The 23,414-nt window shown below is 31.8% G+C and overlaps 8 protein-coding genes across 8 annotated transcripts; 4 read left to right on the forward strand and 4 right to left on the reverse strand.

Annotated features, from left to right (window-relative positions):
• Nucleotides 1–713: 713 nt before the first annotated feature.
• ASCRUDRAFT_69441 (uncharacterized protein) lies at nt 714–1,502 on the reverse strand (the record flags this gene model as incomplete). Its single annotated transcript, XM_020191672.1, has 1 exon — nt 714–1,502. One exon carries the CDS (start codon nt 1,500–1,502, stop codon nt 714–716), a length of 789 nt encoding a protein of 262 aa, XP_020048972.1.
• A 2,961-nt stretch (nt 1,503–4,463) lies between these two features.
• HDA1 (histone deacetylase HDA1) lies at nt 4,464–6,998 on the forward strand (the record flags this gene model as incomplete). The annotated part of the gene is made up of 3 exons (XM_020190349.1): nt 4,464–5,850; nt 5,947–6,573; nt 6,649–6,998. 3 exons carry the CDS (start codon nt 4,464–4,466, stop codon nt 6,996–6,998), a joined length of 2,364 nt encoding a protein of 787 aa, XP_020048973.1.
• Nucleotides 6,999–7,419: 421 nt separating this feature from the next.
• On the forward strand, nt 7,420–8,346 carry ARK1 (serine/threonine protein kinase ARK1; the record flags this gene model as incomplete). The annotated part of the gene is made up of 1 exon (XM_020190367.1): nt 7,420–8,346. A coding segment is annotated over one exon (927 nt), but the record flags the coding sequence as incomplete, so codon positions are not given.
• A 1,926-nt stretch (nt 8,347–10,272) lies between these two features.
• On the forward strand, nt 10,273–13,380 carry COG6 (Golgi transport complex subunit COG6; the record flags this gene model as incomplete). The annotated part of the gene is made up of 4 exons (XM_020191174.1): nt 10,273–10,789; nt 10,922–12,106; nt 12,197–13,227; nt 13,285–13,380. The coding sequence occupies exons 1-4, from the start codon at nt 10,495–10,497 to the stop codon at nt 13,378–13,380; spliced, it is 2,607 nt and encodes an 868-aa protein (XP_020048975.1). The 5' UTR covers nt 10,273–10,494.
• A 925-nt stretch (nt 13,381–14,305) lies between these two features.
• ASCRUDRAFT_24179 (uncharacterized protein) lies at nt 14,306–15,574 on the reverse strand (the record flags this gene model as incomplete). The annotated part of the gene is made up of 2 exons (XM_020189835.1): nt 14,306–14,807; nt 15,108–15,574. Coding segments are annotated over 2 exons (969 nt in total), but the record flags the coding sequence as incomplete, so codon positions are not given.
• Nucleotides 15,575–16,534: 960 nt separating this feature from the next.
• Nucleotides 16,535–17,785, reverse strand: ASCRUDRAFT_28473 (SNG1 family protein; the record flags this gene model as incomplete). Its single annotated transcript, XM_020190052.1, has 1 exon — nt 16,535–17,785. A coding segment is annotated over one exon (1,251 nt), but the record flags the coding sequence as incomplete, so codon positions are not given.
• A 1,542-nt stretch (nt 17,786–19,327) lies between these two features.
• ASCRUDRAFT_7203 (uncharacterized protein) lies at nt 19,328–20,278 on the forward strand (the record flags this gene model as incomplete). Its single annotated transcript, XM_020192016.1, has 1 exon — nt 19,328–20,278. The coding sequence occupies one exon, from the start codon at nt 19,328–19,330 to the stop codon at nt 20,276–20,278; it is 951 nt and encodes a 316-aa protein (XP_020048978.1).
• Nucleotides 20,279–20,718: 440 nt separating this feature from the next.
• On the reverse strand, nt 20,719–22,675 carry ASCRUDRAFT_90524 (MFS general substrate transporter; the record flags this gene model as incomplete). The annotated part of the gene is made up of 1 exon (XM_020195056.1): nt 20,719–22,675. The coding sequence occupies exon 1, from the start codon at nt 22,597–22,599 to the stop codon at nt 20,719–20,721; it is 1,881 nt and encodes a 626-aa protein (XP_020048979.1). The 5' UTR covers nt 22,600–22,675.
• Nucleotides 22,676–23,414: the final 739 nt, after the last annotated feature.

Raw genomic sequence — 23,414 nt, forward strand, 5'->3', positions numbered from 1 at the left:
CGTGATGGTTTCCAAGATAGTTTTTGCGGCCGAAAGATTTGACACATCCAAGGGTTCCATCTAAAGGATTCTCACTTCGGCCCAAAACACTAATTTTTTATTTCCTTATTTTGTTCACTATTCTTTAATTTATATTTGGAAAAGGTTTTACAGGTTTGAAATTCTATAGATATTGCTAATCTCACAGTTGTAGTTTTGTATTTTATAGGATTAGCTCTAAGAAATTATTGAAAATAGTGTTGTTAATAAATACCAAATTCGTATATTTTTCAAAACATGAGCTTTAAAAACAATTATTTTAAGAAATAATACCATACTAATCCAATTTTTTTGCACTTGATTCAGTAATTATTTTTGTATCTTCAAAATTTTTGTAAAACCAAAAACTTTAAATAATAATTGCATTTAAATTATAATTTTATTCGATTTTTTAAAAAAGCCTAGATATTTACTTTTTATTTGTTAATATCTCTACAAGTATCTAACCGTGAAATATCAATGAAAACAAACATCTATTGGAAAACTCCAAATTTTTCGGCTGTAACTATTAAAGTATTAGAATGACTTCTTCAATAATAAACTTTTCGATTTAATATTTTTCCAGCTCGACTTGTTGATAATAGAATGTAATTTTATATATATATGATACTATTAGCTATCAAACGTTTCTTGTTTTACTTCAACTCTTAGAGTTTGCTTTTGATAAGCAATTTTTACTGTTTATTTTTTGATTGTTGTTTATATTTTAATGTTTGTTTATTTTTTGATATTTTACTGACTTTTTTTGATGGTTTACCTAAGAGTTCGTTTGTTCTTCTCTTTATTGGTTGTCTGCAGTGGAAATCCTTGTTATATTTAGTATCATACTTAAGGGTTTGTTTGGTTTTTTTATTTTTCTCTGAATTGCTTTTTTTATTACAACCAAAATTATTACCAAGATTTTTACCAACATTATTACCAAGATCTTTACCAAAATTATCAAGATTATTATCAAAATAATCAAAATCATCAAAATTATTATTGAAATTATCAAGATCTTTACTAACATTATCATCAAAAATTTTATTAAGATAATTACCAAGATCACCCATGTTATCACTAAGATTATTATCATTATCATTATCATTATTGCGAGTCTCAAAACATTCAGGAATAAATAAATCATCAAACTCGTTAAACGGTCCAAAATCATAATTTGTAAAATCAAATGGTTCATTTTCTGATTTAATCTTTTCTTTTAGAAGAAGATCGTTAAAATAAATCTCTTTTTTTAAACAAATATCTTTAGGACAGATAGTTTTATTATCATGATTATATTCACTAATACCATTATCTATTACCTTTGATGATTTTTCATTTTTACGTGAATTTTGACAAGAACTGTTTATATTTATATTTAATAAATACAAATATAAATTAAATAAATATACGTCATCGGGTTTGGGATTTTTTAGGGTTTCAAGGATTCCACTTAAAACCATTTCAACAAGATATGAATTCATTATAAAAAGCAATTATAGCAAAAATTAAATCTAATGAGCTTAAATAATTATATCTGTTAATAACTTTCAATTGAATCAACAAACTAAAGCAGCAGCAATCGATTTAGTAATAATGCAAATTATATTAATTAAGCTATTGAAAAATAAATTTGATTAAAATGCAGACAAGAAATTGCCTTTCTTAAATATCGATTATTTCAGAAAAATTGGTTTAATATTTTTCTCTTTAGTTTGCAAAACTATTTTTTAATTTACAACAAAATTTACTCATTTTTTTGAAAAAAACTTTGTTGTAAAAGTTAATTAGTAAGAAATCAATTGAAAAATAGATAATAACAGATTTAGCTGTTTAAATGGCTTAGTTGATCAAACTGTTTAACAATTTAATGGTATATTTTTAATTGATTTATCAAACAAAAGTTTTTGAAAAAGATTTGTTATATTATTTGATTGAAATTAATACAATAACAGATTATTTATTCTTTTCTGTAGAAGCAAATATAATGGTTAGCTTGATGGATTATCAAACTTCTAAAGGTAAGACATAATCAAATAATAATTTATTTAATTTGGAAATATTAAAAAACAACGTTGTAGAAAGTATTTTTAATTAGTCTCAGTTAAGGTGACAATATAGAGTACAAACTCAAAACTCAATGAAATTCATTAAAAATACTTTGGAACTGAAATAAATTAATTATATTTGTAGTTTAACAAGAAGATTTTTCCATAAGTTGGCTAATTCAACCTCTAATTGTAATCTTTGATTGATATTTATTACAAAATCCCATTTTATCCCACTTAATTTTAAAGAATATTCTCATAAACTACGATAATTTAGTATCAGTTAAGTTTCTGTTACAATTTGGTCAACATATTATAATTGAAAAAAACTGTAAACTAATTCATTCGAGCCTAATTGGGCTAATAAAAACCCAAAAAATTTTTAATTCTTCAAAAAGAATTACAAATATAAACAGATAATAAGTTTGATGTCTAAAGACTATAAGTCCCAAACCCCATTTACCTTATTTCATTTTAATACATTTTATTTTATTTTATCTCAACTTCAGTTATGAATAATCCACCTCAGTCCAACTTAATTGGGCTCGCTAACCATTAAAAATAGGATTTAATTATTTAACAGGTAGTACTCGTAAATTCAATCAGCAAGAAAGCTAGATTTTATACACTCAATCCCAATACTTTCTGGGTTAGTAAAGAAAACAAGCGATTCTGTGGAAGATGATTTATTCAGGGTGAAATGTATTATGTGAGCTGTATTGTTTTTGAGGATTCAATATTCACAAGATTTATTGCAGCTTCAAAAAAAGCAAGGAAAAAAAGATAAACACAAATCAAAAGAGAAGTCAAATAAACAAATGGTTGTTTTCGACACCAATTACCAATATTTTCTTTTATAAGAAACTTATTGCCCCCAAGTATAAATCATTGCAAAACTAAGAGAGCAAAAATGGTAGACCGTAAATAGAGTCATATCAATTCTTATTGTTCCAAATTTATATTTAATATAGACAATCCAGTTCTGTTCTATTCCAGTTCTATTGATTGATGTAATAGTGGTTCCCAGTATATATCGTTGCATTCTTCATGCACCAATGCATGAAGCACCATATTAATGAATCCTTAACAAAAACTGCAAAAGTCAATAATGCATGCATCGATTTTTGCTATAAAGAAGAAATGCAAATGGAGCTGTAATTATTTTCAGTTTTTGCATAATAATTTGGAAGTAATTATGAATAGAATTATTTAAAAATAATGCTTATTATAATGATATCTATAATCAAAAGCAACGAAAATTCTGTCAAAACTATGAGGTAATTAACACAGATTAAACTTAATCTCTTCTTGTTGATCTTTGTCAATAATTGGTTGGTATTGTTGATTTCTCATCTATATCATCTGTCAATTATTAACGAGTTAAAATTTATAGTATATATAATCAAATCGATAAGTTTTAGTACTTAACTATCTTTTTCTATCAGGAATTTTGATTTTTATACTTTCTTTTATACTTTTTTTTTATACTTTAACATTTTACTAGCCTTATCTCTGAAAGTTCAACTCCAAACAATTAAAAACTTGACTCACTTGTATTTTTGAGAAATACTTGAAGGAAACACATTGAGGTATAATTGTATTTTATTTATGATATTTTTATTTTTTTCGATTTTAGATATTAAAATTTATACGGTTTTGATTTTTGAACAAAAGGAGTTAAATGTATACATTAAATAGTGTTTTTTTTTGAAATTCTTAAAAAGATTGAAATTGCTGTGATTATAGATCTATTGAAATATTTATTGTTTCTGAAAAATTCGTGACATAAAAATTGAAAAGGTTCATTGAACGTTTGAATATCAGATTATAAATCAATAAATACTCAAAATGAATAATGCTATCAACTGCCATTGCAAATATACATCTCTGTTGTTGCTGGAAGGAGCTGTTCAAAATATTTTTCTTCAAATAACCTCGATAACATTGTTAAATAATCATGATAATATTACAATTTTCAAAGCTTTGAAAGTCACAATGGAAGAGTGCTCTATTCCAAACAGAAACAAAAAGGAACATAATAGGGACAAAGCAAAGGACCAGTAGTTGGTTGGTGAAATCCGACCCAATTCCAAAATTCCTGGAGGTATTTCCGAAGTGCTGCATCTTGTGCAGAAACAAGCAGCCAATCACCAGCCACAAGTCTCGTTTCGGTTAGCGGTTCTGATTCCACACTGCTGGCCTTGCGCAATTATACATCACAATGCGGCGCTAAAAAGACATCTGACGGGTAACCCACACCTCTCTAAGGTAGCTGGAAGATAGTTGAAAGTGCAACTCGATCAGTTATCGAATCATCTGAAAACCATTCATTTCTCCTCTGTGGACGCCAGGATGTCTCAAAAAGAGCAATTGTTAGATACAGCTGCTGATGTAGTGATGACTGAAGCTGAACCTCTGTTCTCTGAAACTCCCTTGGACCAACTGCATATAGGATCCAAAAAGAGGAAGTTGAAGTCTGATGAAATTTCAAGCGACAATGATCAAAATAACAATGTGTTGAGCAAGATTTTTAATGTCAATGAACAGGCGATTATAGTGCCTTCTGTTTCACCAAAGCTATCGTACACACCTTTGAAAACAGGGTTTTGCTACGACGTTAGGATGCGATATCATGCCAAACTATTCACTTCTTACTACGAATATATTGATCCACATCCTGAGGATCCAAGAAGAATATATCGTATATATAAAATATTGGTGGAAAATGGATTGATCAATGATCCTTCTTTATCTGGTAACTCAGATGATTTTGGCGAGTTGATGGTCAAGATTCCTGTAAGAGAGGCTACAGCTGAAGAAATTTTATTGGTTCATTCTTCAGATCTTTTCAAATTTCTTGAATCGACACAGAAAATGTCCAAAAAGGACTTATTGAAAGAAACAGAAAAAGGAGACTCGATTTATTTTAATCATGATTCCTTCACATGTGCCAAACTATCTTGTGGTGGAGTTATCGAGGCATGCAAAGCAGTGGTTGAAGGAAAAGTCAAAAATGCCTTTGCAATCGTAAGACCCCCTGGGCACCACGCCGAACCCAACTCGCCAGGTGGATTTTGTCTTTTTTCTAATGTTGGTGTAGCAGCCAAAAATATATTGAGAAATTATCCTGAATCAGTGAGGAAAATTGCAATTGTTGACTGGGATGTTCATCATGGTAATGGCACTCAAAAATGTTTTTATGACAACCCAAATGTTTTATACATTTCGATTCATAGGTATGAATCTGGCAAGTACTATCCCGGAACAAAAGCTGGAGATTACGATCAGTGTGGTGAAGGATTAGGTGAAGGGTTCAATGTTAACATACCTTGGCCAATCACTGGAATGAAAGATGCCGATTATATCTATGCATTCAACAAGGTGGTGCTACCGATTTTGTTTGAATTCAATCCTGATTTAATTATAATATCGTCTGGTTTTGATGCAGCTGATGGTGATTTAATTGGTCAGTGCCATGTCTCTCCTGGATGTTATGGACATATGACAGATTTTTTGAAAACGTTAGCCAAGGGAAATCTCTGTGTTGCCCTTGAAGGCGGCTATAATTTAAACAGTATAAGTATCAGTGCGTTAGCAGTAACAAAGGCTTTGATTGGCGAGCCTCCTGATCTTTTGCAAAGTACAATTCCATGTGTGGAAGCAATCGAAACTATTTATAAAGTTCTGAAACAACAATCAAAATATTGGAAGTGCATGAGAGCTGGGTTTGGCTTGATTAATGATATCACGAAATTGGTACCAAAAATCAATTCGCATCATGCTCGTAATAACAATAATAATACTTTAAACAAACGAGAAAAGGATAAAGATAAAAACAATGAACACAAAAATAACAAATCAAAACAGAATAATTTCCAAGAATCAATTTATTCCAATTTACAAGATGCAGTTAGAACACATCAAGCTAATGAATTACATGAAAAGTATGGATTAATTAATTTGCCGATATTATTTAATGATTTAGGCGAAAATAAGACTGTCTCAAGCTCAACAACATATCATGTTTTATCCAATACCCAATTTGATGACCAAATTCTCTCTACTGTTGATATATATAAAGAAGAGACTATTGTTATGGTAGTCCATGATCCAGCAGAAGTGTGGGGATACATTGAGCCCAAATTTGGAAATATTGAATTATCATCATCTGTGATTGTTAATCCATTGAATAAATTATATAATTGGATTGTGACAGAGAAAAAATATGGACTAATTGACGTTTGTATACCAACATCAACTATTTTTTTACAATCAAGTAATGGTTTAAATAATACCAACAAAAATGAACAATATAGTAATGTATTGTATTCTCAAGAGCTAATGTTATATATCTGGGACAATTATTTGAAATTTTTCAAAAACTTGAAAAACCTAGTGTTTTTTGGAATTGGAGAATCGTATGCTGGTATTGTGCATTTGTTAGGACACAGATTAGTAGTAAATACATCATTTAATAACGATGTTAAACCTAATAACTATAGAAAGAGTACCAAAAGCAAAATTCCCAATGGATTAATTGATACAGGGAAAATTGAAAGATGCTGTGCGGTCAACTTTTTAGACTCGACTAACAATATACGAACAATAATACCGATTTTGGACGAAACATTGGTTGATTGGTTTTACAGAAATTCGCTAATTTTCACGTCAAATAAGCATCCAGTATTTGATGGTGATAACGATTCAAATGGCAATGGGCATCACCATTTTGGAACAGGCCACAGTAATAGAAAGCTTCGGAAAAAATTTGGTAGAGTGATTAAAAGTGAGCACAGTGATAACATAACTGATGTGTTTAATGAGAACTGTGAGGAAGCTATTGATTTTGCGTTGGAGACAATAGAAGATTACTATAGCAGCGAAGATGGTTCTGGTTATACCTCTTCATCCAGTGGATTCAAGGATAATTAAAGATTATTTGAGGTTTGGCTCAACTATTTTTTTTGTTGAATTTGTTATTTCCCTAGGATTTTCTTTATTTTTTTTTTAGTTTGTTTTAATTTGTCCCAAGTTTGGTCTGGTTATATTTCTGTATAGACTGTATAAATAAGTTGTTCATAAGTCGAAAAAGACAATTTTTTGCATCTCTGTGGGGCAGAATCACCATCCGACTCATATCCGACTCAACCGACTGACGTTCTCTACGACGTTCCGTATGTTGTAGCTCCGTATTTCGTAGTCACACACGGTCTGAACTTACGGCTGCACTCCAGCCCCGATTTGGAGACTAAAAGAAACTGACAGTTGTGTATATCATCTCTCATCTCTCATCTTTCTGACAGAACCGATAAAACACCACCAGCACCAGAATCCAATCTTCCAGCTGTTTGAAATGGCTCCTGCTCCCAAAACTGCCTACCCTCCAGGGACACAACTAACAGTGGGCTCCCACAAAATCTCCATACTTCAGTATATTTCTGAAGGTGGGTTTGCTCATGTCTACACTTGCAATATTGTTTCTCCTAAACCTCCACTCGGCTCGAAGAATGAAGTTGTTTGTTTGAAGAGAGTTGCTGTTCCAAACAAGATGTTATTAAACATTCTTAGAGCTGAAGTTGAAGCCATGAAAAGATTGAAAGGAAAACCTCACATTGTTTCTTATATCGACTCACATGCTTCGAGGATATCTTCTGATGGTTCTCAAGGCTATGAAGTTTTGCTTTTGATGGAATATTGTTCCAAACATGGGTTGATTGACTTTATGAACACAAGATTAACAACGAGATTGTCGGAAGCAGAAGTCTTGAGAATAATGTACGAAATCACCCTTGGTGTTTTGCAAATGCATTTTTTGGATCCTCCTTTGGTTCATCGTGATATCAAAATTGAAAACGTATTGATCAATGATAAAGATGAATACCAACTATGCGATTTTGGATCAGCCTGTGGGATATTACGACCTCCTCAAAATCCTGAAGAATTCAAAATGCTACAATCGGATATTTTACAACACACCACTGCTCAATATCGTTCGCCTGAAATGATCGATTTAACCAAGGGATTTCCTATAGATGAAAAAGCAGATATTTGGGCATTAGGTGTTTTCTTGTATAAACTATGTTATTACACTACGCCTTTCGAATCCGGTGGGGAAATGGCACTTTTACAAGGCACTTTTGCTTTTCCTCATCATCCTCAGTATTCTGTGAGATTGAAAAATATGATAACAATCTTACTTAATGTAAATCCAAATCTTCGTCCCAATATCTATCAGGTTTTGAAAGAACTTTCTTTAATGAGAGGAATGAACATCCCAATTGAAGTCCAAAATCAATATGCAGAAAAAAAAAGAGTTGAAAAAGCAGAAAAGTTACAATCCCAATCTCAGTCTCAATCTCAACAACAGAAACAGCAACAGCAACAGCAACCAAAAATTCAACCTTTCTTGCCTGTAAGACCACAAAATATGTCTCAAAACCAAATTGATCAATTTTCTCAAACAAATACACACATTCCAATACAGAACAACACAATTTCTCAAATGAACCCAATTAATTCTGCTGTTAATGCTCAAAATAACGTCCAGCAAAAATTAAATGTCTACCATTCATCTGTATCACCACGCCCTCTACAAAATCAAAATCAACAACAGCAGATACTCTTTTCTCCAAGTGTAAATTCCAAGTCATCCACCTCATTGCAAAATACACTAGCAAATAGCAATATAATGTTTCAAAATAAATCGAATCCCGAAGTTTCCTCGAAAAGTTTTTCTAGACCAGAAGATCCCTTTGCGAATATTAGCAGCATTGAAAAGTTGAAACGGTTATCAATATCATCGAAAGCTATCTCAGAACAAAAACCATTGGAAAAGAAAGATGTGGATATGAATGTGAAGTCACATTCTCGTCCTGCTTCTTCTCAATTCGAACTGGGTTTTTCTGTAAACGATACCGAAATTGATGATGACATTAGATCTATCAGGAATAAACTAATTCGAATTCAAAAATTGAAAGCTCAAAATTCAAGAAATGAAAGTGTACCATACCATAAAGACAATTTCAATATATTTGATGATGATGTTGCGGATAATGATAATTACGATGGTGGAATTTCAGAAAATTCACTAGATATAGACGATAAATTTCCTTCAATTGAAAAACTTGACAATCAATTTCCGAATAATTTTGATAGTGGTTATGATGCACCAAAATTTGGGAATGGAAATGTCAATAAATTAAAAAATAGGTATGTTAGTATTGAAACTCAAACCGATGATTTTTTGTTTAACACGAAATCAAATAATTCAGCAGAAAATGTTTTGAAAAACATCAAAACGGAAAAATCTGATCACAAGCCATATCTCCAGAACTCCTCTGAAAATGATGAAACTAAAATGGTTTTACCTAAAAAACTTCAAAAGATTTTAACCGGGTTTTCCAATGATTCAAGTGAAGGCAGTTTGGAAGTCTCGCAATTTGAAAATGGGATCCCAACCGAACAAAATATACTGATAAGTAGAACTAAATCAATAGAGAACCCGAACAACAAATTTGAGACACAAATATCGAGAAAGGTTTCTCCAGTTCAAAAAGTCTTTTCAAACAATGGGTCCACTGATAATAAAAGCAAATCAATAACTCCTAGTAACCAATTGAAAATGGCCCCAGTTATCAAAGAAGCGTCTGAAAAAGGAGACTTGGTTCCTTCAGAAACATCATCTATACAGCAAAGACTTAAAATGTTGCTATCTAGCAGTAGTGAAGAGGCCACTTATAAAACAGCCAATGGATATGGAAAATACACAGATGAAGTGCCAACAAAAGAGAAACCCTCGAAAGAAAACATTCAAAAGCCAGAAGTTCCATTGAAATCAGATTCTTTGTCTAGTATAGCCACTTCAGGCAGCCTTCCCAAAACCAAAATCAAAAAGATTCCACCACCAACGCCTAAAAAACCTGCTCATTTGAAAAGCAAGTTCAAAGTTGTGAGTCCCAAGCATATTTTCAGTCCCACAGGTGAAAATCCATCGATTGATGGAGAGTTTGATAAGTTTAACCGTAAATTTCCTAAAGCCATTGAAAAGTAGTCAATGTTTGTTTTTAATTTTTCTTTATTTCTATGTTATTTATTTCGTTTTCCTGTTATTTTCTTATTATCTTCTTGTCATCTTTCTGTTATTTTCCCAAAAGTTTTCAATCGTTTTTAAAAGTTTTTGTAATTTTTTGATTTTTTAAATGGATGACTTTCAATGGAGTTTCTGATCCACTCAAGCAATATTTCCCTGTGTAATCAGGACACAAATGCATTTTGCAAGGTGGCCCGTGCTATTTCCCCCGCATAAACCGAACATCCACCATGTTCCTTCATCAATTTTATCTATTATCTGGCACATCTCAGAACTAATCGCTTTTAGTGCTCAACATCAACAGACAATAAAGGAATAGAGTGAAAAGTTGACTGGAATATGGATTTTATTTACGATTACAGTGATTCCACTGCCAATGACGTCCACAAGAGCTCTGGTATTCCTCTACCTGCTGCCCCATTGACTTTACCCCTAAATCTCCCTGAAGAAATTACAAAGAAATTGCCTGGGCTATCAATTCTATCAAATTTGCAAAAGAACTATGCCAAAAGTACTGAAAATATCAATGATTCAACCGACAATTTGAATTTGCTGAAGGAAAACGACTTGGCTGAAAAATACGCCAGATTGTCGCTAGAGTTGTTGGCAAGTGGTAAGAATAGAGGTGTTTCAAGTTTCTCACCAAGTTTAGAAACTGATTCAACAATTACAAAATCTAATGAACAGAATCAAGTTAACGACGTTTCAATAAACGATTTTGTAAATAGCACATCTTCAAATGCTGCAATTGCAAATAATAACAGAGGTGCCAATATCAGCAGCAACATTCTTTCTACAAAGCTATCCAAAATCTTGTCTTCGTCGTTAACAACATCTTACAATACACCACTTGATTTGAAAATTAAGAAATCGTTGAAAATTCTTGAAGCCAATAACTATTTTAATGTGTGCTCTGATGATGAATATAATAGTTACAATACTCTAGTTCAGCCCGGTTTCCTTGGGTCAATTACAAGAAAAAATTTACAAAGTAAAGTTGAAAACGAACTTTTGAAACAACACTCCAAAATTCTTGTGAAATTTCAACCATTGATAGATGTTTTAGAACACTTGAAGAGCAATATTGAAAACTTGAATGTTCAAAAAGATAATTTGGTTAACGACTTGAATAATTTGACAAAGTTCAATGAAGAAAATCTATCAAATGACAAATTTAATATCAACCAGATAAAAGCACTACAACATGAAAAAAACTTGATATTAATAAAAAAACACATATTGATGTCATTTAAAAATGAATTTCAAATCAATGAATATGAAGAATACGTTATAAAGAATACCAATTTGACTAATAGTGATAATGATGATGAAACCCTAAAGGAGTTTTTTAAAGTCTATAACAAGATCAAAAAAATCTACCAGAATTGTTATTTGCTATTATCAATGAATAATCCTACCATAGGTATAAATATTATGAACAAAATGAAAGGTTTGATTGATAATGCATTGAATAAGATATTTTATTTTGTTGAATATAACTTGAATAATTTTCAAAATATTAACAAAAGAAATTTCAAAATCTTAAAAGAATCAATTAAAATTGTCTTGAATTCCTCGTTTTTGATGGCTAATAGAGTTGAAGATATTGACAAAGATTCTGCAGAAGAATCTTTTTCTGTTTCAAAATTTGTCGAAAATAACGTATATGTTAACAATCTTATCAATAAAATTATTGAAGTTAGAGCAAAACAAAATTTAAAAGATTTTCTTGATCAATTGGGCACCTCATTGCTCCGAGATGATAATCAAAGCATGATATCTGTCAAATCAAAAGACTCCGCAAGACCAATATTAATGTCTGCTCATGATCCAATTAGGTACATTGGTGACATCTTGGCATATATCCACTCTTTGATTGTAAATGAAAAAGAAATTATAGATACCTTGCTTGATAATAATGAAGATTTTTTTGATTTTAGAAATGGTGAAGGTGCTGGCTCCAAGACGGATTTTGATTTTGATTTTGATTTTACTGTGCTCAGTGAAAAGGACAAGAATTTAAATGCTAACCAGTTTTCAGATTTAAAAGAATATTTATTGATCAAGACTTTGAATGTTCTTGCAAAACCATTAAATTTGCGTGTTAGTAGATTTATTATGGTGGAAAACAAATTGAATACAATTCAAAACATTTTCAACGTTCTTGATCTGTATGATTTAATGTTTTTGAAGCAATTTGATGTTGAGTTGATGAAAAGAGCCCAATTGAAAAATGAGCTATTAATCAGTATCAAAACTTTGGAAAAGTTTCTTCATAAAAGAGCATTTGCGATTCTTGAAGATTCATTAAACGAAATTTCCTCGTTAATAGAACAAAATATTGAAAGCCATGATTTACAGTCTCCAGAATGGCTAATTAATTATGTCAACGATATTCAAAAAGTGTTTTATTCATTTCATCCAAGTTCTAATTCGGAATTGAACAATTTTCTATTCTTATCAGATCAACAGATGGACGATTTCTTAAAGCTTGTTATTGACAGACCATTATCTTTAGTGTATAAGCAAGCAGATCTCAGTAGCTTTGATGAAGAAGCCGAAAAGTCCAAAAAGATTTTTGAAATTAATAGTATTGATTTTATTTTGTCTAAAATTTTAACCATATCATTCATTAAGAATGAAAAAATCAATGAACTTAATATTAAATTGGACAGTGAGACCCAATTTTTAATTTATGTTCAGTTTGATATTCTAATAGAATCTTGTGGATTGAGCTTAGTTTTCAAAATGCTTAATAGTATTTACCCCTATGATAAGCTTATTGAAGAGTATGCAATAACTATAGCACATAATCCTGAAGAATTTTTAAAAATAATGGACAAGTATATATCACTAAAAAGCAAACCAGAGTTTTCTATTGAATCTATAAACACAATCAATAAAAAAATAGAGCTTTTTTTGCCCTCTGCTCTTACAGATACACAGTCTTCAGCTCTAATCAATGTTTCTTCACCTATGATTTCTAATCAGATAATCGAAGAATCGTCGCTAAAATTCGTTGACTTTTACAAAATTTTCTTTATACTTGTTGTTAGATTCTATGACAATACAGTTGAGCATTTAGATTCTATTGCAGAAGACGAATATGATTCAGGAATGATTGAAAAGCTGTTGCTTAAGTGGAATGAAATTGAGGTTGCCACATTATTAGGAGTCGATGAACTTTACATTAAAAAGCTACAAATGGAACAAAGTCTTAATTGAATGTAGTAAACATTTCTGTTAAAGTAATCTTTTAAAGTCTATAAACTGAGAAAATTTTTGAAAAGATACATGTTCTTCAAAAACAGAAAAAAATAATAATCAATGTGATAAAAATGATAAAAATGGTAGAAATGATAAAAATGATAAAAATGATAGAAATGATAGAAAGATAGAAAGATAGAAATAATAAAAATAATAAAAATAATAAACAAAAAGCAATAAAATGTAAAATTATACATATAGTAAAGTGAAAATAGAAGGATTAAATAAAATAATTTTATATTGAAAACAATTTAAACACTGTATTGCTGATTTTATAATAATAACAATAAAAACACCAATCCTAGGTGCTAAAAATTAAAGATGCGAATTAAAAGAAATGAAGCTGTTTTATGTTTTTAATAATAATTTTTCAACATGTCTTTCAACTAGGAAAGCTATTATTAACAACCTAATAATCAAAATATATTATAAAATTACAATATTAAGGCAAAAGTACAATAAGGAAAATAGAAATCAATAAAATAGAGTGGGTGAGTATAAGCAATGAGGGTGATTATGAGGGTGATTATACGTGTTATTTTTCATTATCATGGTTTATCATAAATGGAAAGGGGAAGGTAATGTGAGAGGATTTTGTTGTTGAGTTTGCTGATTGAGTGAATGGCGCTGATTGTGCTGAAAGTACAGTTGAGTTGAATGATTGAAAAGATTCAGCAGGTAATGAGGAGCCAGATTTGGAAGCTGAGAGATTCCTCGGCCGATAATACGGCTGGTCAGATTGAGAAGAAGAAGAAGAAGATCCATTGAACTCATCTTCTACCAATTTTGACAAATAAGGGTCATTATTGTAGTTTATGGTTGTGCGATGCACCAGCTGGTGATTGTTTTCTTCTTCAACCACATTAAAGCCCTGTTTATCGTTATCATTGAAATTCCAGCTCAACGAAGAAACACCAATTACGATTAATAGAACACCAAAAAAGATGAAAAAAATGTCAATGTTATCTAGTTTTTCCAACTGGTCAAAATAAATCAAGCCATTTAAGATATTGACCACGTTGAAAACGCAAAACGTTAGTGGGTAAACAATTGTTGTAGAGGTGATTTTTAAACCAAGATTTAAATAGTAAAGTTGGGCGACAGCAAAACAGAACCATATTACTACAATCACCCAAGAATCGAGGTTTTTCAAATCATCTGGTTTATGGGAAACAATTGCGTTGACCAAGATCTCGACAGCAGATTTTGCTAATAAAAGTGCATGAGCAGATAGTAAACCTGATATTAAGCCAAATAGTATTCCCTGGATGAATAATAGTTTTTCATATAAGGGGTAATCAAAGGATTTAAACCTTTTGAAAAATATTTTCAGATTTCTTGTTAAATATTCTTTTAAGTTGGAAATTGAGGGTAATGAAATATTGCTAAAAGTCAGTGAAAAGAAAAAGGAAGAATCTGCTGAATTTGTTAAATTTGATTGATTGGAAATGGAACTTGAATTTACAGGAATCAAGCAGTATCTTTTTAATCTTTGGGAAGTGTGAGGTAGTAAAGAAGTAGTCTCATTTGGAGAGGAAATTGGAAGAGAGGTGTTGTTGCTGGTTTTATTTGTATTATAGGCTTGATTATGAATTTGGTTAACGAGGTCAGGGTTTTTTTTGATATCTTCAAACAAATTTTTATATTTTTTAATATAGATATTTGCAACGTATGTATATAGCAACATCACTATGGCTATTATGAAACTTGAAAGTAGCCAGTGCAAAAACTGGATTCTCTTGAATAGATTAATCAAGTCAATCAAACTTCTTTGAGGTTGAGGTAGAGAGCCAAAATATGCTATTAAAAAAGCACCAATACTAACCAATATTGTTCCAAGTAGGGTCTTCTTTGTAAAGTTTTCTTTCAAAATAACAGAGGCAAGTATTGAATTAAATACCAAACCAGTTGCTTGTAAAGGACTTAGGATGATTAAAGGGAGTGTTGAGATTTGAATGCTTGAACCAAATACATTTGCAATGATAAAGAGAAGGAACCCAGTTCTCCATAGTATTTTGATATGGCTTCGATTTGAATTTGAAGTAGGATCAGAATTAAGTTCTTTTAGAATATGCGATTTTCGTTGCAATGTTATCCCCAACGATTGTGTTGCATTTGAAACGATTCCAACAATTATGCCAACAAATACTGTGAAAGCAGAACCCATTACTGCTTATGTTCTTTGACGAGAGTATGAAGATGAAAAGAAATTCAAAAATGTGAAAAATATGATAAAGAAGCTGAAATGAGATGGTTCTTCAGTTGTATGTTTAGCCTTCAGTTGTTCTTAGTATGGTTATAAAATAGAAATCAAAAGATAGAATTAAAAAAAGTAGCACCAGAAACTCTTAGTGAAAAAAAAGAGAGAAAACTATTAGAATATCTTGATCAGCTAAGAGAGTGCTCTATAAGAAGTATACGAGTTAAAAAACAAAATGACAGCCTTGAAAGATGGAGAATTCAGGTCAAAGGAAAAGCAATGGTGAGTAGATACTGCAATTATCACAGTTGGAACAGATTCAATCAGAGGACAAGCAAAGTGGTTTATATCTAAGAAGAAAGAAGCTGGAGGTGAACAACAGAAAGATAAGATATAAGATATAAAATACAATATACAAAATACAAATAAAAGGAACATCTCAAAGTGCAAGGAAAAAAGATGGAGAGAAAGCACGAAACGGGAAGGTGTTGGGGCCTGTCTTAGGTGGATTGCTATATTGGGACAGAGATACTGAACTGAGCAGGTCGGAAATTGAGTGCACGTGGTAGCTCAACAGAACAAGCTGTGCCTCTGCAGAGCGGTGCAGGTGTGGCTGTGGATAAATACGTGCAAGTGTAAGCAGCTTCCTGCGTATCTCAGTCGAATTGGGGATGGCTGGATAAATCCAGAATTAAGGTTGATGTTGTGCGTCTGCCAAGATATTAAGTTATTAATTTACTGTTTAGATTAATTTTGAACAAGAAAAATAAAAAATCAATTAGAAAATGTTCAACTGTATAGGAGGTTTATCTGTGTAAAGTACAAGGCCAGAATGAAATTTAGTGTCTACTGCTTTTCAGCAGGACCCTTTGGAGCAGCACCAGCACCAGCACCAGCAGCACCAGCAGCTTTTTTAGACATTGTCTTTCCGAAAAAGAATAATGCTATAGGGTGTAATAGATTGTTCACCACTATCCATGCACAAAGAATACCAATATTTCTACCCATATTGCCTTTCCAAGTGTTCAAGAATAACACTCTTGTTAATTCAGCAGAGTTGTATATTGGAAAAGCATATCCGTATTTGAAGAATCCTGGCAAAAGGTCAAGTGGAGCAAAAGTGGGAGAGATGTTACTTATAACCCAAAATAGCATCCAAAATCCAATAAGAGGTGGAAAAACTGGAATGATGAATAATGCCATGTTTTCGTTAGCCCCACCAACTGCCGCCATTGTTAAGTAGTTGAACATCCAATAAATAACAAACCCCGACTTTCCAAAGGTCTTTGTAAATGATACTTGGAAACACGCTGTGACAGTAGAATAAGTTAATGATAGCACAAAAAATGAGATTTGAGAAGAAATCATTCTGTAAAGAATATAATGTTTGATTTTGACGTATTTGACAAATATTTGATGAGTTGTTGCAAAAAAATTAAATTGGAAAAATGTTATAATAATCAAAAAAATTAGCCCTACTTGTAATGGAGCCATTAAAACTGGATCCGTAAGAGGGATATTGTCGATAAATTGTGGAATTGGAATATTGGATATTAAATCAGGATTATTGGAGATTAAATTCACCCTTTGTGTCTCATTCAAGTAGTTATTAATAATTGGTGAATAAACATTTAAGTAGATTTGAGATGACAAATAGCTTGCATATTTATTCATATTGGGTGTAACATATCCATTCATTGAAAGTGGGTCTCTACCGGTTTCGTATATTATTTGGATTAAAGCATTTGAAGCATTGTTTGGACTGAAAGTTTCATATTGAGTGCTATCTGGATTTGCAAATGCCTGATAGATTTGATATGTGGCATCTTGTGAAATGTAAACTGTAGCCCAGTATCGTTTTCTGTGAATCAATGAATCAACCTTCTGTCTAAGTGTTTGATCTTCATCTAACGGATATTTAGACAAAAATTCCTCATAACTGTAATATTTCCAGCCTGCTAAGTCGTTAATAGATTCATTATCTTGTGTCACAGAAGTGGCGGTATCTGTCAATAATGGTTCGATGACGAGGTTATCCACCAGTCTTGATTGTTCTTCAGTAACTATTAAAACATCTAAATTCTTATAACGAAGATTTCTTTGATACATTGAACCCCAATATATTGAAAAAACTGCCAACATAAATGCAGACATTATCACCCAATTAGTTATGAAATTCTTTAATACTAAAAGCCAAGGCTTAGTATTTGTTTTATCGAAAATACCAATTTTTTTGTTAATATTCGACTTTATAGTTTGTATTCTGTTCAATGTTCTAGTCCTTGTTGAGCTTCTTGATAAACTTCCACTTTCAATATCATTTCTAGGTCTTGATAATGATCGGACTATTGCGTTACCACCGACCATATTAGTTTCATATGCTTGTTCTTGATATCTCTCAATTGATCTTAAACCACCATCATCAGAACTATCATCTTTATCGCCACGTCCAATATTGTTGTTAGGATAAAAATTGGGGTTGTTATTGTCGAGAGTGCTCTGGATCTGAGAGGTCGTAGAAGATGGGTCAGTAGAGATAGTCTTCTGCAGGGGAATATTGGAATTCATTGGGCTCAAAGTGTTTAGTACTGTGCTGAATTAGCAAGCGTTTTCTAATGCTGTGAATCTTGGATAGAAAAATCGAAAGAATGCTGAAAAATCCAGAGACTAACAGTTTAGGGTATTAAGAAGATTAAAGTAGAACTTGTAAAGCACAATAATAATAAACCAAAAGAAAAGCACTCTAAAAGAATTGTGAGATGGGATTTTTGGCTAAATTGAACATCGCAAAGAAAAAGCACAAGTATATATATGAGCAATGAATTTCCAATGGGGTACTTAAGTCCGCTGCTGACAAATATAACCGCCGCCCTGCAGAGGTGGATTTTGGGACCTGGAACGGAACACGGAACGGGTGTCACTTATGTGCTGGTGGACAAGAAAAATACCTTTTTCCAAATCGAGCTTAATTGAAAAATAATTGAAACATCAGTCACGTGGTCCATATAATTGAATGGGAAATTGATTCGATTTGCTTTACGAAAACAGTATTGGTGCAAAACAATTGGCAAAATTTTATATATAGCTGACAATAATAAAAATTGATATTTACGACGTTAATCATGTTGCGAAGCAGCCGGATCTCTAGATTCGGTTTCTACCTATCCCTCGGCATTTATTCTCGGTCTGCTCCCGTCACGCTTTGGGATGAAACCCAGTCCCCTATAAAAGGGGCTGGAGTTCTCTTCTACGTTCTTTTTTTCTATATACTTCTTTACCTTAATATATAATCATAGATTTGCTACAACAAAATAGAACAAAACATCAGTAAAAAGAGATTAAAAATAGTGAACCGTTACCCGTCTTGCCAGAGATTACTAAGTTCCCTCAACAATCGATTGCATTCCCCTTTAGTACCACAACATTTTTTCCTGTGCACAAGGGGGGTATTTTTCTTGTCCATCACTAAACGTAGGTTGGCGTAACATACCCGCGTCTACACGCGTCTGAATATGTGGGTGTACGCGGATGAAATGTGGCCACCACCTGTGTGGGTTTGGGCATGGAAACAGAAAGAAAAATCGATCGGATGAACATCCAACCTCTGACCCAGGAGATGGTATATAAGCTCTAGTGTCTTCTCGTTGTTTTGCTATTTTGTTATCGTCAAGTGCATTAATTTTTTTATCTCCAATTCAATTTACAATGAGTTTTAATTCGAATTTCTTTGGCAATGACCCCTTTTTCAGTGGTAGCAACAATGGCTTTTTTGGAAATGACCCCTTTGCTCTGATGAACGAGCAAATCAATAGAATGAACCAACAGTTTAATGCCATGAACCAACAGTTCAATACCATGAATCAGCAAATGAATCAGCAAATGAATCAGCAAATGAGGAACATGGTTAGCGGACCAAACAATTATCCAAATTTAATTGAACAAAGGAATATCAATACTGATATTAATACCGTCTATGATCCCAGTTCCTCTCCCAGCTCGAATAGAAGTTTGACTCACAGCAACAACAATAACAATAATAATAATAATAACAATAATAGTAACAGTGTTAGTAACTTCAATTATAACAGTCATAGCATGAATTTTTCTGGTACAAAAATTGTAGATAATCCAACCAATGTCGAGGTTTCAATATTAATCCCAAATTGTCAAAAGGATAATATTAACCTATACTTGAATGAAAGCTCGAACACTTTGACGGTTTCGGGAATGCAAGAGCAAATTGTTAGATCTCAATTTGGTTACTCCTCCTCCTCCTCATCATTTTCAAAATCTTTTTCTTTGAATACCAATGCCTCATTAGATTCAAATTCAATTGATTTCAATTATGACACTCAAAACGGCTTATTGAACTTGGTTATTCAAAAACGGTTACCATCAATTAGAAATAATTATCATAATAATAGTAATGACACAATCAGTCCAAGAAACGTTGATTTAATTGAAAATGCTAATGAAAACAACAGAATCGAGGAAATTCAAGATGATGAGAATAGTAATAGCAGCAGCATCCACAACTATGACAATAATAATAGGAATAATAATAGAAATAATAACAATAACAACAACAACAACAACAACAATAATAACAATTTTACAAATTTTAAATACAATAATAGTGGTAAGTATCAATTATAACTAAAGTAATTGGTAATATTGAATCGAGGTCTGGTAAATGTTTTTAAGGGTTTATTTTTATTTTTATTTTTCATTTTTTTTTTTTTTTTGGTTTTACTATTCACTTTTTTTAATGAATTTTACGTCTCAAGAGTTTTTTTCACACTTCTAATCCAACTCAATTCTTTCTATAAAAACAACTTGTTTTTTCGTGAGTTATAATTAGTATTTTAACACTAATTTAAAACTGCTAAACTTTTTTTTTTTTATTTATTTCAATCATCAAATAGCTAAGTAGTGAAGTAGTTAATAAACTTTAAATAATACTTTATCAAAATTATATAAAAATAAATAAAAATAAAAATAAAAATAAATAAATAAATAAATAAATAAATAAATAAATAAATAAATAAATAAATAAAAATAAAATATTCCAAATTATTTATGTAAAAATAAATGGTTTATACTGGTGTATTATTGGTTTGGTTGTTCAAAAAACGACCAAATAAAAAATTGTAAATTGGATCATCGTTACTTTTACCAGTGGCTTGTTTTTCCTCAATCTCATCTAATGATTGTTTGCTCTCCAATTTATGATCTCTTAGGAAAATGGAAAAGACTATCATTGGAATACAAAATACAAGACCAACTGTGCACAATATCTTTTGGATATATCTATAGGTTTGAACCAACATTCTTCTTTCAGATGTTTCCCAAGTGTAAGTTAAAATAAATGTAAATGGCGAACCATAGGCTATACTTCTGAATTCAGCATCGTAATCTGAAAACTTTTTGGAAATTTGTTTTGGTAATAGTTGAGTCCAAATGGCTCCTGAAATTGCTGACCCAATAGCTGATCCAACGTTATACGAAGCCAAATAAACAGATGTGACAACAGCCATATGTTTGTGATTAGTACAACTTTGGAGGGAAGCTTGAACAACATAAGTGAAAAATGATGAACCAAAACCTAAGAGACATTGAGCTCCAATTATACCTGAATGACTAACTCTAGATCCACCTCTATACTGAATCAATAAACCAAAAGCAATGAAAAAAGTCGCAATACCAAAAATAATAAAGCCCTTGGTTCTTCTAATTCTTGAAACCAACAAACCGACAAAGAACCCAGATATAACTGAAGTAAAAGAATACAACGAAGAGATTCTTGTTGCAGCCTTAACAGACTCATTGACAGCAACAACCAAAACAGTATAAAGATAATCACCTTGCATGTACCAAGTAAAGTTAACAAGAACTGCAATTGGAAAAGCAGACCAAACACCTCTATCTCTCATCAAGTGGCCAGGAATCAATGGGAATTTGGAATATTTTGTTTCCCAAATGATGAAAAATGGTAATAAACACCAACCAAGCACTTCAGGGACAATAATTTTAGCCTTTTGCCATTGAGTGTTTTCACCTCCTGCTAATGTGAAAGGAACCAAGATTAAACCAAGAACTAGAGTGATTAAAATCAAACCTAGAATATCCAATTCCCAAAAGATGATTTCAACAATGTAATCCTTCCAAGACAAAGATTGATAATATGTTTTAAAATTTTTATATTTATCGAGTTTTCCTGATTTCTTGGCCAAGTAGTTCATATGGTATAAGCAAAATAATAAGGGCAAACAAGACAATGGGAAAATAAAGGTCCACATTGCGATTCCCCAACTCCAATCGTCACCAATGGCAGCAGTAACATCACCACCAATCCAGGTATTGATTATAAATGGATAAGCAGGAATCCATGTCAATAATAGTCTCCAGTTCAAGTTCGACAAATCACTAATCAAGATTTCAATCATAAGCATAATACCAGTCATACCTAATTTATAGAAAACAGACCCAGCAGCGTATCTTTGGATATCATAAGCTTGAGATTGAATCAAAGTACCCACTGAATAGAAAATCGCTGAGACAATAAGTATTTCTGTTCTACCAAAGATATCAGATAGCCTCGCAAAGCAAATTTGACCAGCAGCAGCAATCACCGAGTTAATACAATTAATCGTTGAGATCAAAGCATGGCTGGAGTATGAAGAGGTTGCATAAGCAGTCAATACACCTCTGATTGTTGAATCTAATCCATAGGCATAAGCAACAAGGAAAATCGCAAAAAAAATTATAAATCTGCTTACAACTCCATTGTATTGCTCACTTATGATTTCAATTTTTTCGACACCAATGATTTTATCTTGTAATCTTTTATTTTTAGTGATAACATCTTCATTGATGCTTATAGTGTTGTTAGGTTCATTATTTTCAAAATTGGAAGAAGCGTTTTTCATTGAATTATGATCAAGGGATGGATCAGTATTATCTTCAGGTTTTTCCATTTTTTTGGTAACAAAATTAATGATAGAAAAAAAATAAAGAAAAAAAAAAATACTCTAAATAAAAATTAAACAAAAAACTAGAGGTCCAAATATGAAGAATTATTGAATCTTTTATATCTCATAACCAGTGCTGCAATACTGAATCGATTAATACTGGCAAATAAAATAAAAGAGAATGGAATTAATTTTTAAAAACTTGTTGAAAAAAAAAACTTATTGAAAATTCAATAAAAATCTTAGAATAGGCTAAATTTTAATTTTAAATTTTAATTCAAAGCCAAATCTAAAGCATGGCTAGTGATTGATTCAAGTGGATTTCTTGAGAAATTAAAAAACAAATAGCAAATTGTGAAACTAAAATGCAAAATTGTCAGGGATAAGCATTTTTGAATGTATGAAAAGCCTTGGAAGGGTAGGACATACATTGCTATGATAAATTGTTGTCTGATAATTATTATTATTAACGAAGCACAATCAGCAAAGTGACAGTGAAAAGCATAACAGTTAATTCTGTCAAATGCTTCCAAGTGTTTTTGACTGATGGAATCGATAAAAAGAGCAGCGGAGCCCAAAAGAGAAACAAAAAACTTCACCCCAGCCGAAGACACCAAACGGTTTTTCGTGGCGTCGGCGAATCGGCAAATCGGCGAATAAGAGATTCAAGCCGCTCCGAGGAGGGTAACATGAGCTAGACCCTGTAAGCAAACTGTGATGAGTCAGGAGTTATGTATCCATATCACGTGATTATGACGTGTGTGTATGTGCGTATCTGCCGAGCCGCATACATATGCGTAACTTGCTATTCTGGTCACATG

Source organism: Ascoidea rubescens (assembly GCF_001661345.1).
Source record: "Ascoidea rubescens DSM 1968 unplaced genomic scaffold ASCRUscaffold_3, whole genome shotgun sequence".
NCBI classification, from domain to species: Eukaryota; Fungi; Ascomycota; class Saccharomycetes; order Ascoideales; family Ascoideaceae; genus Ascoidea; species Ascoidea rubescens.